Raw genomic sequence first — 17431 nt, 5'->3', positions numbered from 1 at the left:
GAGAGTTGTTCAGTCAGGACTGAGACCATCGGCATCCCCAGTAGAAATGCTGTCTTAAAGGGCAGAAAGTAAAGATGCTGCCATTAGCTATTCCAGTAAAACAGTTGTCATGATATATGCTTAAACAACTGAGCATTTATCACAAAATAACACAGAATTATTTACAGACCTTTCTGCTAGGAATGCCTGAAATCGGTATGAACTTAGGCAGAATGTCTAACATAAGCATCTACTAAATTATTTTTCGCTTCAAAATAATACAGCTAACTGTCAAAAGTAAGAGGAAGTAAGAGTAAGTTTCATCTACGATAAGTGCTTTGGAACTTGCAGCAATTCCAGCTGTCCCAAGCCTGCCAGCAGGAGCCTGAAATACGGCATCTGCCTTATCCCATCTGACATGCCTGCTGACATCTGAAAGTGCACTAAAATTCATTATATCTATGAAAAATACCATTGGCCTACTCTCACCACAGAGTTTAGCTTTAACATGAAAAATCTGCAGAAGCCTATCCTGATTTAGGATGTCTCGTCAGATGCCCTGATTATAACCAGACAATGAACGCAGCTTCACCGCCTCTCTCAGCCTATTCTTTTGCACAATTTAGGCATGGACAACAACGTACAGAATTGTTTACTGGTGATCACTGATTTTTTACTTCTACAGAAATTAGGATTTGAAGTGGGTCACTACAGCAGTGCCCAAGAGTCAGACCAATGGTCGCAGTACTTCACTTGACTTCCCACAGAAGCATAGGTTGTGTTGTTTCAAGTCCACTTACAATTTGAAATCTTTACAAACCTTCACAAAGGCAGGAAAATGTATCACATGGGTCATTCAACACAAATACACATCACCACCTGTGTGCTAAAATCAAAAGGGTGTGAAATATTTAAAATTGTTGAAGTTCTTGCATAGACAGACTAGCAATTGTGAAAGTCCTTGACACTGTAGCCTGCACAGCCCCTGGATGTTTCATCCTCCTGATTTATTTTTTTTTTTTAAACAGCTAACAAAAGTTTCAGTGGCTGCTCTTTCCTAATTTTTATTGGTGTACCACAAGCTTTTATTCAAATTCACAACCTAGGGACTTTCATGGTCTTCTTCCATAAGTTTCCATGACCAACTTCCATATTTCATTGAAATATATTCATTTCACCTAAAGGCAAAGCTGTGCATTCCACCTTTCTTCTAGCACAGCTATATTTTTAGTTTTCCAAATGCTAAAATTCCCACTCAATTCTACTCAATCTTTTTTGTCTTACTGACAGCATTTGAACACCTCTGACTGTAAAGGATAAATATATATATAGGCCTTTCTTCAAGCAGCTATTTCTTCCTCAATGCTCCTGGTACCTTTTTTCCCTAGGTCTGTCATCCCAAGTTTGTCCATTTCATCTTTAAATTGTAGATATATATGGAAAAAGTGCCTCACATTTGTATGAGTTAATTGACAATTGTAACTTAAACTCTAATTTTTATACTCCCAAAAAGCACAATATGCAACTAGACTGCAGAGCTCATCATATAGTAATGTGCTGGAAATGTACAGATACATAACCTTAAATTAAATTTATAGCATGTGTGCCTTGTGTTCAGTTTCCAAGAAAAAAAACCTACTCACAAATAAAACAAAACAAAAAAACTTCCCCCTCTCCCTTCCCCCCTTCCCCACAAAAAAGAAAAAGCTACCACTTTTTTAGCTCACAAACTGGTTTGGGATAGAAAGCTACAACAGGTTTTCATATCGGAAGAGTCTGAAGGTTCCCTGACCTAGTAAAGAAAAACCTTCTGTATTATTATAGACCACAAAGTTCTGGAAAAAATATGGCTATCATTTCTGCCTATGAGGTTCTTTTTTAAAAAGGCACAGCACATACCTTAGACACGTTAAAAGGCTTAGTATTTGTAAAGTTCTTGGCAATCCTCAAGTGGAACATGCCTTTCAAATAAATTACTGGAATGTGGGACAAATGTCTGCTGCGTTTTAGAAAACCTCAGAACATTGTGTTTGTTACCAGCGTAATTTTAGTATGTGCTCCTGTTATTCACTTTATTATTCTGCTGTCTCTCCTGCTATTTTTAGTAGAGCTAGCCTCGATAACCAACCTTTAACAGTACTTTCTCCTCCAGCCAGCGAGTAAAATCCTCCAGCTGAGATTTTTGTTGACCTCCAAACTACTAATACATAGATCAGATAGCAGGAATGCTGCTTAGCAGTGTGCCTCACTCCGACAAGTTGACTAACTGCCTTCAAAGAAGTGCCAAAGAAGCTCTGAAACAGACTTCGCACACATTAACAATTAAATGCCAGTGGAGCTGAAACTGTCTGCATCTCTGTTTCACGACAGCAGGCATCCCAGTTCCTTTAGCAAAGACAAGTGAGTCAGTTGTTCTTGTCAACTTGTAACTTCTTGACAGCCAGAGAAGTCAAACTTTCTGCTTGCCAAACCATAAGTGCATAAACCTTTATTAATGATATAGTACGCTAACAAAGAGGCTTTTTATTTTACTGATTCAGTGGTTTAGTCTATAGTAAGTTATTAAAAACATGCGAGGACAGACAGCAGCTGTATCCAACACGTTTAAAGAACTTCAGTGCAGTGCAAAAGCGAGTGCTCAGAAGGCTACAAACACTGAAAAAGTAATCCAGACATACCTGAATTCCAAAACTCATTCTCATCTACTTTATAAATATATACCTAATAAGCCTTACATGTGATGAATAAACCACTGAAAGACGTGCTTATCTGAGTATAACAGCGTCGTCACACTGAGTCATGCATTAAAGAGCAGTACTTAGAACACTACCCAAAATTTATCAAGTTTGAGTAGATAAAACTGACTTTAATGCCTTCCTTAATTGCTGGATTCATCACAGTACCACTTCAAACAGCTCTTATACAGATGTTGAGAGAACATATTCTCTCTACCATATTTCTCTTTTGTGACTAGGTTTTTTGTTGTTAGTCCATGAAGTAGATCCTAAGTATATTCTCAGTCCTTTTCTGAACAGCCAGCTAGTTGTACACAAGGTTGGTCTTCAGCCACAATTCTACAGCTGTATAGGAAAAGGAGAACGCATACATCTCTTATACAATGGAATATAAAGTATTGATTCAAACTGAAAAAACAAACAGTGATCCAGACTATCACTGCTTAAGAAAACAAGAGTTCAATAGATCTCTTATAAAACCAACATTCTTTTTGCTTAAACACCCAAACACCAATGTTAGTTACAAGCTTGATGAGAATGAAAAAGTACCCAACCCAACCCAAACAAAACTTTCCTGGGCTATAATAACAACTTCAAGTGTTTTTCTTTTTTGTGCTGCACTGAGTATATTATTTGGCTCTCTAAAACTCTAAATCAGGAGAATTGAGCTTTTTTTCCTTCCACAAAATACTGCCAGCACACGCTATTCATCGTAGGAAAATAGCAAAATTGAATTATCATGTTAAGATCTTACCAAGCTCATGGATTCTAAATGCAGTGTTTTTTCTTAACTTGCAAAGCCATAAATACCTTGTTGCACAGAATTCATTAAAGCCTCAGACTCCTGCATTTTTTACATGTCAAAGGTAAATGGTGAGGGAATTTCTTTTTTTATAAGAAATATAAGCATTTCTTTTTAATTGGCATTAATGAACAAATACAATTGACAACTACTGAGATAAAAGTGGAGAAAATACCTATTGGTAGAGAGATGGTTATTACACAACATATGCTCCTGCAGGACTTTCAGCCTGGCTGGCTGCTTCCAGAGGAAGGTGTCAGCATAACATGCCTCAGCAGTTTTACCATCTGTTTAACAGACAGCATTTAGAAATGATACGAGTTATTTTCACTAATTCCCCCTCACTTCTAAAGATATTTTCAGAAAATTTCTGCTCTACAGAGACCAGAGCAAAAATATCATATTTTTTCATTTATACCTTATACTTTTTATACAGAATCTGTATGTTATGGGTAGATACATTTAAAGTCTGTATTTAACCTACAGCAATTTGAAAGCATTATTCACATATTACTCCATTTAATGTTTGCTATTTGAAGAACCCGAGCTTACACATTCATTAAAAAAGCAATTTAAGATAGGTTTGGGGGTTTTTAGCATTTGAGATCCCATTTTCACACAAGTCACAGGATAATAATTTGTTGTCTTGTATAACCAAAGTATACTTAAGTACAAGAGAGAACAAGTCAAAAGTTAGTAAAGGGTATGTTTTATTCATCAGGAATTTGAGTTCCCTTGATTTTACGCACAGATGTGCCAAATAAGCTACTATATAAAAAGCAGGAGTATTAGATTTTATAAAAAGTCAAGAGCCAATTCAAATTTGGCCTCCTCTGTTAATCCAGTCAACATTTCAAAAATTATATTAAAAAATAATAATCATAAAACTGCACCAAATATTTGCTTAGTTACTACTTTGATAATCTGTTTCCAATATCAAGACAGTTAACTTTATAATAGTATAAAAACATAAAACTTTTGCATCTATTTGTGGGAGCTTTTGTGCCAAGTCTTATGACTTCAGTTAAGGTTTGAGAAACAAACTCTTGTAGTAACAATTCCAGCTGCACTTTTTAACCTTGACTAATTAACACCATAAAGGTTAAAACACTCAAAAAATGTAAAACCCTATCAAATGTTTAAATGCACGTGTAATTTTCTCCCTGAGAAACAGATCAAACCAGATGTGACAGATCTTAATGCACTCATCCAAGGGACTTAATACACAGTCAATTTTTTCTTATTTTGTTATTCAGGGCATGAAATAGAATGAAAATAAAACCAATAATTTGACTCCAAGAAGCCAACAGTCAACCAGAGCATCTGCATCACAGTCTCACTCCTGGGAAGTTTATTAGGTGGACTACAGCACCACACAGATGCACAGCTGGACTGAGCCTGGAAGCTGCACAGCCGCTCTTTGCAGGCCTAGGCTGGAAAATCTACAACAGTCATCCAAGATGTATGAGGACCTACAGCAGGGCTGGATGCAGGCTGAATGGTCTCAGGCTACTTCAAAAGTAGTTTAGCAGGTTTCAAAAAATTTTCTTTTCCTTGCTTAAGTCCACTGCTTGCAGCTGCTGATGATCCAAACTGAACAGCAGCAATAGCTCTGGGGATCCCATCAGCCTGCACCACAGAGTGCTGCTGCCAACTGCTGCTGATTGAAACCTAAACCCACTGCCCATCCTGAACAAAGACCACAGGTGACATGGCAACAGCAGAATGTACTGGTTTGCCTTAAGTTGCTATGCTGTGTGCAAATTACTAAACTGACCTGAATGAACTCACCATGGATGCCTCAATCTCTATGACAGAATGCAGTGACTACACAGATAACCCACCTGCAAGTCTTCCTACAATAGCAGCATGACAACTTTAGATAAGCTCAACATTTCTTACTAATGTTACTCAATGCTTCTCACAATAACATTGTTTCCAATAACCTATAATTTGCCAGATGTTAACTACATTGGATTTATCCATCTTAAGTTTAGTATTTGTTCCAAATTGAACTTATAAATAATATAGTAATGAACAACAAGTAGCCAAGGCAGAAACTACTTTAAAAAGTACCATTTTTAGTAAGTGATGGAACTTTTCTTTCTCTTTTGAAATCCCCTGTGCTTTCATGTCACTGAACAAGACCTTCTTCCAACCTTCTTCCTCACGCCACGAAAATCACAGATTGCCAGAGAAGCCAGACAGGTCTAGCAAAACATTTAGTTTCTTCCCATACTCCTTTTTTTCAGTAGTTTTAGTGCTCCATTTACATTTTAATATCACGGAATTACAGAATGTCAGGGACTGGAAGGGACCTCAAAAGATCATCTAGTCCAATCCCCCTGCTGGAGCTGGAACACAGTGTCCTATCTTCAATGACTCCAATTAAGGCTTGCATATGATTCCAACCAGAAACTTGCAGATGTCATTAAATTGCTAGCTTGTGATAGACCCAAAGCAGCCCTAGGTCTTAAGACAGTAATTGTATCCATCTGTAGACTTTTCAGTTTACCTTAAACTGCTGTGATGCAAAGACAGTGAGTGCGTGATCTATTAAAACAGAGATGATTACAGATCCATAAACTAGCACTGAAATAAGCTACAAACACTTTGCTGGCTGTGTTCCCAAAGCAGCAAGTTCTGTTTGTCACAAGGAGGGATGAAGAAAGTTCATTTGAAACAGAGACACTTCACAGAAATGCAGGGCAGTCCCCTTCAGACAAGGGTAAAAGACGAGCTGTAAGTCAGTGACTCACTTGAGAATACCAGTCTGTCCTACTTGCTTGCTCAATCTGTGAATATCATCCACTTCTAGAAAACACGTGTTGGAATGCACAAGAAAACTCTCTGCCCAGGCTGATGGGAGAACTGTAAAGCGTTTCTACCATTTGATCCTAGGTGGCTGCAAGAGCTGGGCAGGCACCAGACAACCTAACCATCAGATTGATGTTCTACATAGCCTTGTATCCTTTTTTCCCTATTGTGGCCAAGAGCAGATGCTAAAGAGGTAATAAAAGCAGTAGTTAATAGTACAACCTCCAACACATCCTCCAGATTTCAATTAATCACTGATTAGTTACTTTTTCTGTATTTAGAATGCAATACACTCTGATGGACCTTTCAACTTACCCAGCCTCTTTTTGAAATCCATTTCTTTTTTGGTACTCACAGCTTCTTGCAACAGCACCATAATAGAGAATCTACTTGTGATACAAGAGTAAATTCTGTTTACATTCTCCCTTGAACTGCAATTTTACAAAACACCCTTTATATTAATCTCTCCTCCTTCCCTCTCCATGCTGAAAAGCGCTTGGTCTGCTTCATGTCTCCTCACATAGAACTCTTCCCAATCTTGTGACCTCTGACTGTATTTTCCTAGCTCTTTTATGGACACTTCCTGAAAGAGGATGACCAGAAATAAGCACATCATGTGTGGATTTGTACAACATTATGACATTTTAAATCTTGTTACTCTATTACTTGTTTATTACTTTATTATATCCTAATATTTTATTTGGCTTTTAGCTGTCAACCAGATGAGAGTTGACATTTTCAGTAAGTCTCTCACCATGACAAAATACTACTTGACCAGTACAGGAGGCTATTACTGTGCATGCACCATTAGCTTTTTTCCCCATGTACATTACTTGGTATTCATCAACACTGATTTTTTAATCACCCATTCTACCCACCTAGTCACTCATTGCCACAGAATTTTTTGCAACTTCAGAGCTGACAATTTAATTCTCACTTCTATTTCTTATCTTTTAATTAGTAATGAATGTTACGAATGAGGAAATATTTTCCACACTTGTGCCGTGAGATCATTTTTCAAAACTTCTGCTAGGGGTTCTTGACAAATATTTTGAAAATTTAAGTGTCTTGTATAAAGCAGTAGCTCATAATTCCCTTTCTTTTCCCTTCAGTTATTTTAAAATACTGACATGCTACCTGCCAACCTCCTTCAGAAAGGCAATCAGACACACCAAGAAATATTTCATTTTATTAATATTTCAGCAACCTCAGCTTCTTGACAGTTCTTCAGAGGTACATTCAGCTCTGCTGTCCTATGGCATAACGCTTACAAAGGCTATGATTTCTAGATCACCACAATATTTTCCAATAAAGGAATTTCTATAACTCAATATGTTATGGTTTCAGCTTCTCACAGAAAGCAAAAGCTATGTACCACTCAAAAAATAAAAATAAAAATAAAAATAAAAATCAATAAATAAAATTTAAAAAGCATCACAGTAATGATCACTGCCTTGTATCTGAAAGCCTGCAAGTTATTTGGCAGATCAGAATTGAAGGAAACAATGTCTCCACCTTGCCTCAGAAGCACGTTCTACTTTATAACACATTCTTAATGTTCATTAAGCCTCAAACACAGAGTAACCATAGTCACTGACTATATTAAAGAAGCCACACCATCAATTTTACCAATTCTCTTGTGGTAGATCAAAAGGACCATGAACCAGCCTGAAGGCAGGGTAATTAAAAATGTATATAGTTTTAGCCCTCCTTTTGTTGGCATATGAAAAACCTACCCACGTTCAGCTCAACTGCAGACTATAAGAAGAATGAGGCTAATTATAATTCGCGCAGAGCACAAAAATTACTTCTTAATATACACATGTAATTTTTGCTGCTGACTAAAAAGCTCCAGGGCTTTAATATATAGGGCTAGCAAAGCACTCTGCTGAAGTCAAAACAGTGTCCATTACAGCATGACCATATCCTGAATGTTCCTGGTTCATTATTGCCAAATGCAACTCAGGCTCTCCTTGACTGACCTGATACACCATAACATAGCAACAGGCAATAGACAGCCCTGTAACACGAGCCTTCGGGACATGCAATACTGAACAATATGAACACTACTAGGTGATGAGGTTATCATAACATCATAAATAATGTAGAGATGTCAATTTGTGATTTGCCCTTTACTGCCTCTTGCTTCTTCTGACCCTTTTTCACCTTACTTCTTTGCACAGATCTGAAACACTGACAACACCCATGCAGCCCCTCTGCTTAATATGCAAAGATAGAGACAGCTGGAAACAAGCCATAGTTGTCTTCCCCTTTCTCCTCACACTTTCCTTTTTATTCAACAAAGCATAAAAAAGCCTTTGATATGGCCCCACATGACACCTTTATCTCTAACTTGATGAAAGATTTATGTGATGGATGGACTGCCTAAGATAAGGAATTGGCTGAATAACTCGATGTCCAGGTGGAGGTGTGGATCAGCCCATCGGGGGTCTGTATGGGGAGCGGAACCATTTAACATCGTTATTAACAGACAGTGGGGTTGAGTGCACTGTCATCAAACTTGTGGATGGCACCAAGCTCAGTTGTGAAGCTGATGTAACAGAAGGAAGAGATGATGGCCAGAGGGACCTGGACAGGCTTGAGAAGCGGGGCCTGTCTTTGAATTGTTAATGTCAACAGGCACATCAGCATAACCTCATATTTGTGGAAGATATCAGCATAGATTTTTTCTTCTGTTTTGAAACATTCGTTCATAGTCAACAAGAAGTGGAACTGTAGTCACTGCCCTTCCTCTCTCTCTTCCATGTCCACACATGCAAGATGACATAGAACCTGCTTCCTTACTTACTCCTACCCTCCTACTTCACACTACTAATATCAAAGTGCTTTAGTGTAGATTTATTCCTACCATAAGAAATATATGCACTGGAAAATAACATTACAAGCAAATACAAAGCCAAGGACAACCTTCAGTGACGAAATTGTGGACTCTGCCTCTTCTTCTTGCTTTGTATAAATGAAATTCCATTATCTACTGCAGAATCTATTCAACATATTTCCAGTAAAGATCAGCAGTGGCATGCACGCCATCATCATTCCCCGTATTTTTAAATTTAATTAAAAATAATCCAAGGCCAGTTGTCACAGAAATTGGGTTTTGATTTTTATTTATTTATTTTAAGTCAGCCTTTAACAAGCTGTTGATTATAGAAAGCACGAAACCTGATACTAGGTGGCTGAGGGCTAGTAGCTAGGCACATAAGAAAAGAATGCATAGAGCTCTCTCTGCTTCAGACTCTGCAGTCCCTGACCAAAGCACTGATTTGATTTCATGACTGCTCTGTACAGATAGCTGACATTACTAAACACTACTCCAGTATCAGCTTGTTAAATTTGAACTCAGACTCAGCGTATCAATATACTAGGCCAGACTAACTGGAGTCAAGAGAAATATTTTGGGAGTTGTTTATTTTTAAATGAGTCACAACACACCATGATAATTAATTGGACTATACAATTAAATGATTGCCATAGAATCCATTGTATTTGTTAAAGGCTGTAGAAGCAAATACAAAATTATTCCTCTAGCATACTCTAGTGAATTGCTGGGCTGCCGTGAAGTCAACTACAGCTTTTGCTTGGTTTGGTGGAGGGCTTTTAATTCTTTTAAATAAAGGTTTGATAGGAAATTGTATACAAAGATCTCAGAAGTGATACAGCTCTGTGCCTTTCAATAGAATATGGAAAAAAACCCACTAATATAAAGCCTTTCTTATCCAGTTTTCTGATGTTAGAGATCTTTTCAATTTGTGGACGTGGCACAAGTTATGTATTTGGCATAAGTCAAATATCTGCAAATACACAATAGGTACAAAACTGCCATAATCTGGGATTCAGATTCTTGATATATAAAGAATTTTAAAAAGTGAGATCTGGCCTGGATTTCCTGACAATCCACTCTGAACACCATTTCCAAGAACTGAAACCAACTATTTATCAGTTCAGTGACGTTCACCAGAAACACTGACAATCCTGAACTTGGATGTTACCTAAATTAAATGTAGTAAAATTCATTCGGTATTTAAATATACTTTACATAGTAAATGACACTAAACACAGAAGCCAACAGTCGCATGTACTCAAAATGCATGACTCAAAAAAAAAAATACTGAAGAAGAAAAAACATGTTATGTATAACTAGATCCAGACTACTTAAAATGCCATAATCTGTTTGTGCTTATTGTGGAATTTGCCATCAGCTTTACAGTGACATTTTGGGATGAGGAATCAACAAAGTGCATGGTGATTTCCAGTGATCCACTGTGAACTTCATAATGAAGCTTAAACTGGGACCAGGATTTTTACAAGTATATGACTTCTTAGGCAAAAAGCAAATTAAAAAAAAATAAATAAATCAAAAGCAGTGAATCATCAGGAACTAACTGAAGGCAATGACAATGAAAATTACAGGATATCATCTTCAAGGTAATATTATTACTAGTTCAGTAAGGAAATGTCAGATCTTGGCCTAAAACCCATTACTTCAACAAGCAAATTATGACTACAGTAATTTCAATTAATGGACAATGAGGTCTTAAAACTTGAAATGACTTTTCGAAGTGCTACTGCTCTTTCACCAGCATTCACAATTAAAACCAGTAAATAATATTCAGCTTGTTCAAGTCTTCACAACCTCATTTAAACAAGTCCTAAAATTCATATTTCATACAGTTTATGCTTTACTAACAATACAAACTGCTGCAAGACCAAACTCTTCCAAAATTCAGTTAGATGTAAGTTTCATTACCGAAAAATATATTTAATATAAAGTTTCTAGAGCCGAGTACTATAATTTGACAGCAATGTTGTTGGGAGAGATATTAAGTTACAGCGTCCTGCTCAGACTGAAGAAGTGGTTGGAAGGGAAAAAAAATAAAAGGAAAGGAAACTGAAAATTCCTGTGGTTCAGGGTGTATACAGAAACAAATGGTATTTACAGTTTCTCTGTTCAAATACAAGTTATCTTTAATCTTATGCAGAGTAAACCTATACTGAGAATAAAGCTTATATGTAATAAACCTGAAAGCCTTCTTCACAGTAATTTATGCATTTTGTCAACTTTAAATGCAATGTTAATCATTACTATAATTGAGCTAAAAAGTCATGTATTTAAAACTTTAAAAGCTGAAGCTCAGTTATTTAGACATTGAAGTTATTTAAACAAGAAAATCCCCTCAGGTTCACGTAAGCAGGAAATTATTCTTTATAACATATTAAATACAGATACTTCACTATATGACAAATTCACCAAAAAGTACCATATTCTAAGAGTCAAATCTAAAAAATGAGTGTTGTGAATAATATAACAATTAACCTCCCCAATGATGACAACTTAACAACATTAGGAAATTCTGAAATACCTGTGTTTAAAGTCTTGATTATAAATTTATTTTAAATTTATAATTTTGATTGCAGCTGTAGAACACTGATTTTTCTATAAGTCAGAACACTTACCTTATGGGGCCTCCACAAAGAAGTGCTAGATATTTCCCTTTTAGAAGTTCCATATCTTTTCTTAACACCACTTGTTTTTCCTTCGTTCCCAGGTTTGAACTGTATGTGCAACTGAGACGTCCTTGCATTATGACACTTGTATTTAAGACTGGATAAACAGCAAGAAACTTTCTGACGCGATCCTTCCAATGAAACACTTCTTTGCAAAACATGGTGGGCTTTGCTCATCTGTGCATTCGGTCTTTCCAGTTCATTTATATTCATCTGGTATTCTGAATCTATTTTTGAGGGTAAACATGCAGATGTGCTGCGTGCCAGTTTTAAAGGAGGGTATTTTGCACCGGAGTTCAGATTTAACTCTTGACTGCAACAGCCATTAACCATTTCATTGCTTGATGCAAATGCTCTTGGAGTCAGATGAACTGAAATACATGAGAGGCTGTCAGCTATTTCTCCACGAGCTGCCTGCTCAGAACTGTTCAAAATTTGATTTTTGTCCTGTAATGATGTATGCAAGTAAAGTGGTCTTATGTCTCTAGCTTCACCAGATGCGCAAGCTGTTTTAGACAGTCGAAGTCCATTGACTGCTGTTGAAAGGAATCCCTTGGAAACAGTTTGATCTTCCTTATGTGCCAGCTCACTAGGAAAAATAATTAGTTTATGTGATGTTTGATAGGCACCTCTATGTGGCATCTGATTTGAGGTTACTGGAGATGCTGGAGGAGTACTGGAAGGGCTTCTGGGGAAAATTACCAACGATGAACACCGCCGCAGAGGAACTTTAGTTTTCTTCCTCACTGACAAAGCTTCTTGGTCAAAAGCCGTATTAATTCTACACACTTCTATTTCTTCCTGAGATGAACTGTTTCTGTATGGGCTATATTTGTTAGCAGCGTTTCCATACGAAGAATCACTGTGTACAACACTACAACAGAAAGAACCATCGCTTGTCGAGAGAGTGCCGCTGCCGCTGTCACTGATGATGCTGTTACTATACGAACCTCCATCGCTCGCGGTACTTGCACACGACCCATAGTCACTGCCAGCACTGCTGAAGGACCCACTGTCACTGGCTGCAGTACTGTTAAGACTGCCGATGCACACAGCAGTATTGCTCAGTTGGCTATCGTTAGCTTGATGATCAACCACAGTTCTAATGCCACAATTTCCTTCATTACAAATACTGATGAATGAAGCATCTTCGCCAGTAGCTGCAGCATCACCAGACCGAAAACATCCACTATACCTTCTAGACTGCAGAGAAATGTGCAGTGACGTGCTCTTTTTTTTCTGCAGTGAAGGAATAGTTGCATTTCCCTCTTGATTAATCACTTGCTGCATTACAGGTGCACAAGCAACTTGCCTAGAAGCCAGCTTCATTTGTGTAACATTAGGTCCCGAATTCTGTGCCTTTTTGAAGTACGTTTGATTGCTACTGTCCAAAACATCTTCGGAGGTTTCCGATAACAGATCTGTGTTTCTTCTTTGGGTTGCAAAATGCAATCTTAGCCGTCGTGCCATTTGTTCTCATTTCCATGCATATTAGCAAATTAAAACCACAAAGATCCTTCAGCAAAAAGTCTACAAGCAGCTGCAGAGAACCTGGAGCTAGTGCATCACAACAGTAAAAGCCCATAAAAGAAGTTGCAAACTTTGTCCTAATTTCTACAGGATCGTAGCGTTAAGAAAAAAGATATTGTACCTCTTGAAATCAGTCAGCCATTTGTTGAAGTGCAGCTTCTGGACCGTCTTTGATTGCTCGCAGTCAGAAAGCATTCATTTATAAAGCACTTACATTCCAGAGACCTCAGCTGCAACGTACTGACAAACACTATCAACCTTGTTTCAATTATACCTTCTGCAATTTGCATATATGAATATAATAATAACCTCCCAGCACTTCCAAGTTTAAAACAGCAGCTTCTGCTGCAGCTGCACTAGCTGAGTCAATGTGCCCGTACTTTCCCCAGCAGCGTATGACTACTAATATTTTTACCCATAGGTTTAGAATTACAGGAAGTTGGTAGGAATGAAATCCCATATAATTGAGTATCAAGTCTGGGATTGAATTTCCAAATAGTAGCCATGCTAGCAAACTGCTGAGGTATGATTTATGCATAAACCAGCAAAATAACCCTTCTCCTAAAAAAGTTTTTCTAGGCTATTTAAACAAAACTTGAAAGAAACCTGGCATTACCTAACGATCTGCATTCTGTTTAACCAATCACACTTTGCAAAGATTTCCACATAGTGAAAAGCTCTCCTACCACTTAGTTAATTTTTTTTTAGTGAGATGCCTCTAAATTTGAAGCGCAACAAGATATTCTGATTAATAATTCAGCACGCCTTACTTCCAGCCATGTTAAATAATATATTTTAACCTTTCCAAATTACAGCTGTTGAAGGTAGAAAGAAACAAAATATTCTTACAGTGCAAAGCAAACTACCATCTTGTTTGCTGGAAGCCCAGAATAAGTGGACATTCATTACAGTTCGATATGGAATGCAAATGTATGCCCAGCTACATAAACTGCAGAACACTGAGAGAATTATGCACTACGATAAATATGGTCACTGAATACAATTACAGAAGAAAGCTATTCTGTATAATTACATATAAGCTGTCATCTACATTCATAGCTAACTACTAAGATTTGGATGTTTGTTTTTTTTTTTTTTCCAGTAAAACAATCAAAATGAACAGCATATAAAGAAACTAATATACAGTCATCTCTTGAAAGAATAACAGGACTGAGAGTTCCTACAAATGTTTCAATGTCTCATCATCTGGAAAGGTCCTTTGCTGGCATCTAGTGGGACGTCTGAAAAAAGGCAATCTTGCTATTCAATATTTTTTTTTCTTTTTCCTTTATTTTGTGTGTGTGTTCATCCCCTTCTCTTTTTTTTTTTTAAACATATTTGATATGCATGTACTTGTGAATACAGGAGCCATATATACAGTATAAATACGTATGTACAGTACAAAACACTACCAGACTAGCATGAAATTACTTAGTGCTGCTGAGAAAGTGCAAACAGAAGAGAACACTAGGCCATTTATACTTTTATAGGTCACACTACTAGATTTTTTCTGCTCCGTATTTATTTAACCTTTGCTGTATTTTAAGTTAGAAGGTAATAAAATTAACATTTAAACCTCCTTCCCAAATAAGAGCCAAGAATCCAATTCACAGTACTCTGTTTGCAAGCAACAAATTTGTTTTCTAATTATACTCCAGGGCTTACTTAACCTCCATTACCTGAATTCCATGATTAGAATGCAGCAGTAAATGAATACTACCTTATTCATAAAAGCCAACAAATACAATAGTTCATCTATTTCATTATGCTTCACCAGCTGGATTTCTTCTAATGTTATGTGCTGGAGCAGGAAGAAAAGTAAAATACCATAAAAGCTTTTTTGGTCACAGTTTTAAAAGAGTCACAGTTGAGCTACAAGCAATATATTTTAAAAAGTACACACTCTAAGCTATGTGAACAAAAAGGAAACAATGCAGTTCTTCAAGAATCTTTCTGTTCCAACAATACACCTATTAGCAGCACAGTTTGTAACACGTTAGTTTCATACACAACAAACTGCAACAATTTTACTGGACACACTGTTTTCAGTAAAAGTTAAACATTAAGACATACTGGTGATAAAACCAGTGCTGCAGAACTTCCAATTTATGCCAGACTTTGAAGAGGATTTTTGAACCAAGTTTTCAGGAAAGCAACATTACTTAAAAACAAGGAATTTCTAGCTTCAATTTCTCTCCATAAGCTAAGGGGAATCACAACATGTGATTCAGAATTCTACAAAGAGGCAGACGGTCCCACAACTGTAAGAGAATTTCAATGTTATCAGCTTACATCTACATTTTGAACAGCTGTCCAACAGACAGAACAAAGACCGATCAATATTCAAGCCCACTATAACCAATGAAAATGAAACACCTTTTGAGCACATCTGCACACACATCTTTGTGAAAATGCATGAAGTATCCATGATTTCTGACATGAGAAGATAATAGAAGTGAGCAAGACTGTCAATCCCCAGGAATCACAGCTACAGTAATGATTTGACCAATTGAGGTAGTTCAAGACACATGGGACAGAAATTTAGTGTCCACCTAACAGAAAGCAAGCTAAATAGGAATAGGAAGACAGCTTTTTCCACTGACTAAAGGAGGAGATGGGAAAGGTTTCAAAAAAAATGTTATCACAGAACTCCACAGTGAGTGATTAGGTCATGCTGCTCTGATCTTCAAACTCAGTTACACAAAGGAAACAAAGCACTATACCACATTGATGCCAATGCCTTGTTGATTCCTCTCCCATAAGCAAAGAGAGGAAACAACTCTCATACTTTCTATTAAAGAATGAACAACAAAGAATTCTCTTGGTGGAAACCAGAAACCTCTGCTTTTTTCCCTTAATTTAGGCATCTGTTTTTCTGATCACGTCTCCCCACTTCCACTTGGTGGCAGTACGGATCCAAAGACTATGGACAGTACTTCAAACCTATGCTGCAGCACTTAACAGCACTTTGAGACTAACTTCCAAGCATCTTGACACACAGACTACAAATTCTGGTGATTCCATTTAAAGTTGCTTTAAATATTTGAACTATCTGGGACAGGAAACACCATCAGCCAGCAATAAAATGACTTGGTTATAGCATGATGGCTACAACCAAGAAATAAAGCTCTCCTTTCATAAATGCAATTATTCAAAAGAAATCAGACTTATATTTGCAGACATTTATATTCTTTCAACCATTAGCAGAATAGCACCTCCATAAAAGATACAACAGATTACTGACAATACAGACAGCATTAGGAAAAAATGAAAGGGTTTTTGCTTCTAACACATTCCTCAGAATTTCCTTTGAAGAAATTCTTCAAAATGGCTGTCAGAGCAAAACAGTGTCTGAAGTGCAAACTAAAGTCCACTCAAGTCTCTCCAATTAGGTTCTATTGAAGAAAAGGTATATATTCCAGTGAGGCAGAATGTCTGTTAAACAGGCCTACAACACAAGTGTTAGCCTTAGTAATTCACAATTGAGCACAAAGGCAGGAATAAAAGGAGGACTCTTCACATAGGAAACGAGAACATGGTCAGGAGTTAACAATTTCACCAAGGACACAAATGCACAAGCTATCCCTACTTTATTTATGATATCTCATTCACAGAATAACAAGATAACACTCCAGTGTCCATTTGTTGACAAAGAAAAAGCACATGATTTCTGTCCTGCCACTCCTTCATGCGATTGAAAATGCCCCCCACGTATACAAACATCTACCTACAAATATCTACACTCTCAACACTACTTCGCAGGAAAAATAAGCATTCAGTAAAGAGCTTTCAGTGTCACAGAAGGACTCTGCCATACTGCTGGAGAAGCAATGTAAGGGAAAATGCTTCTGAGTTAAAGCATGTTAGAAGTTCAGAGTAATGGCCTCATTACTTCAGAATTAGGTCTTCCTTTGGGTGGTTGTTTTTGGGTTTTTTTTTTGGGGGGGTATTCTTTTTAAATTATTTTAATTTCCAACATTGAATCCAGATGAAGTTATTTTCACTGAAGCCTTTATTAAATTGCAATATTAATACAAAAGCA

General features: G+C 37.1%; 1 protein-coding gene across 4 annotated transcripts in view; it reads right to left on the bottom strand.

The window, feature by feature from the left end:
* The window catches only part of NEDD4 (NEDD4 E3 ubiquitin protein ligase), a 49620-nt gene that overhangs the window by 24123 nt on the left and 8066 nt on the right, over positions 1–17431 (bottom strand). The window contains exon 1 of one of the 4 annotated variants that reach the window (XM_090148836.1): positions 11809–17392. The exons of 2 other annotated variants lie outside the window; for them this stretch is intronic. In XM_090148836.1, coding sequence (XP_090004962.1) covers positions 11809–13329 — 1521 coding nt within the window. In that variant the 5' untranslated portion in view covers positions 13330–17392. Of the gene's footprint in view, positions 1–11808; positions 17393–17431 lie in introns of those variants that run through there. One more of the 4 variants, XM_031616524.2, reaches the window with a different exon arrangement.

This window comes from Phasianus colchicus, chromosome 12, assembly GCF_987193195.1.
Source record: "Phasianus colchicus chromosome 12, bPhaCol1.hap1.1, whole genome shotgun sequence".
Classification (NCBI taxonomy): Eukaryota; Metazoa; Chordata; class Aves; order Galliformes; family Phasianidae; genus Phasianus; species Phasianus colchicus.
The sequence above is the reverse complement of the archived record's forward strand: the minus strand, read 5'-3'. Positions and strand labels throughout refer to the sequence as shown.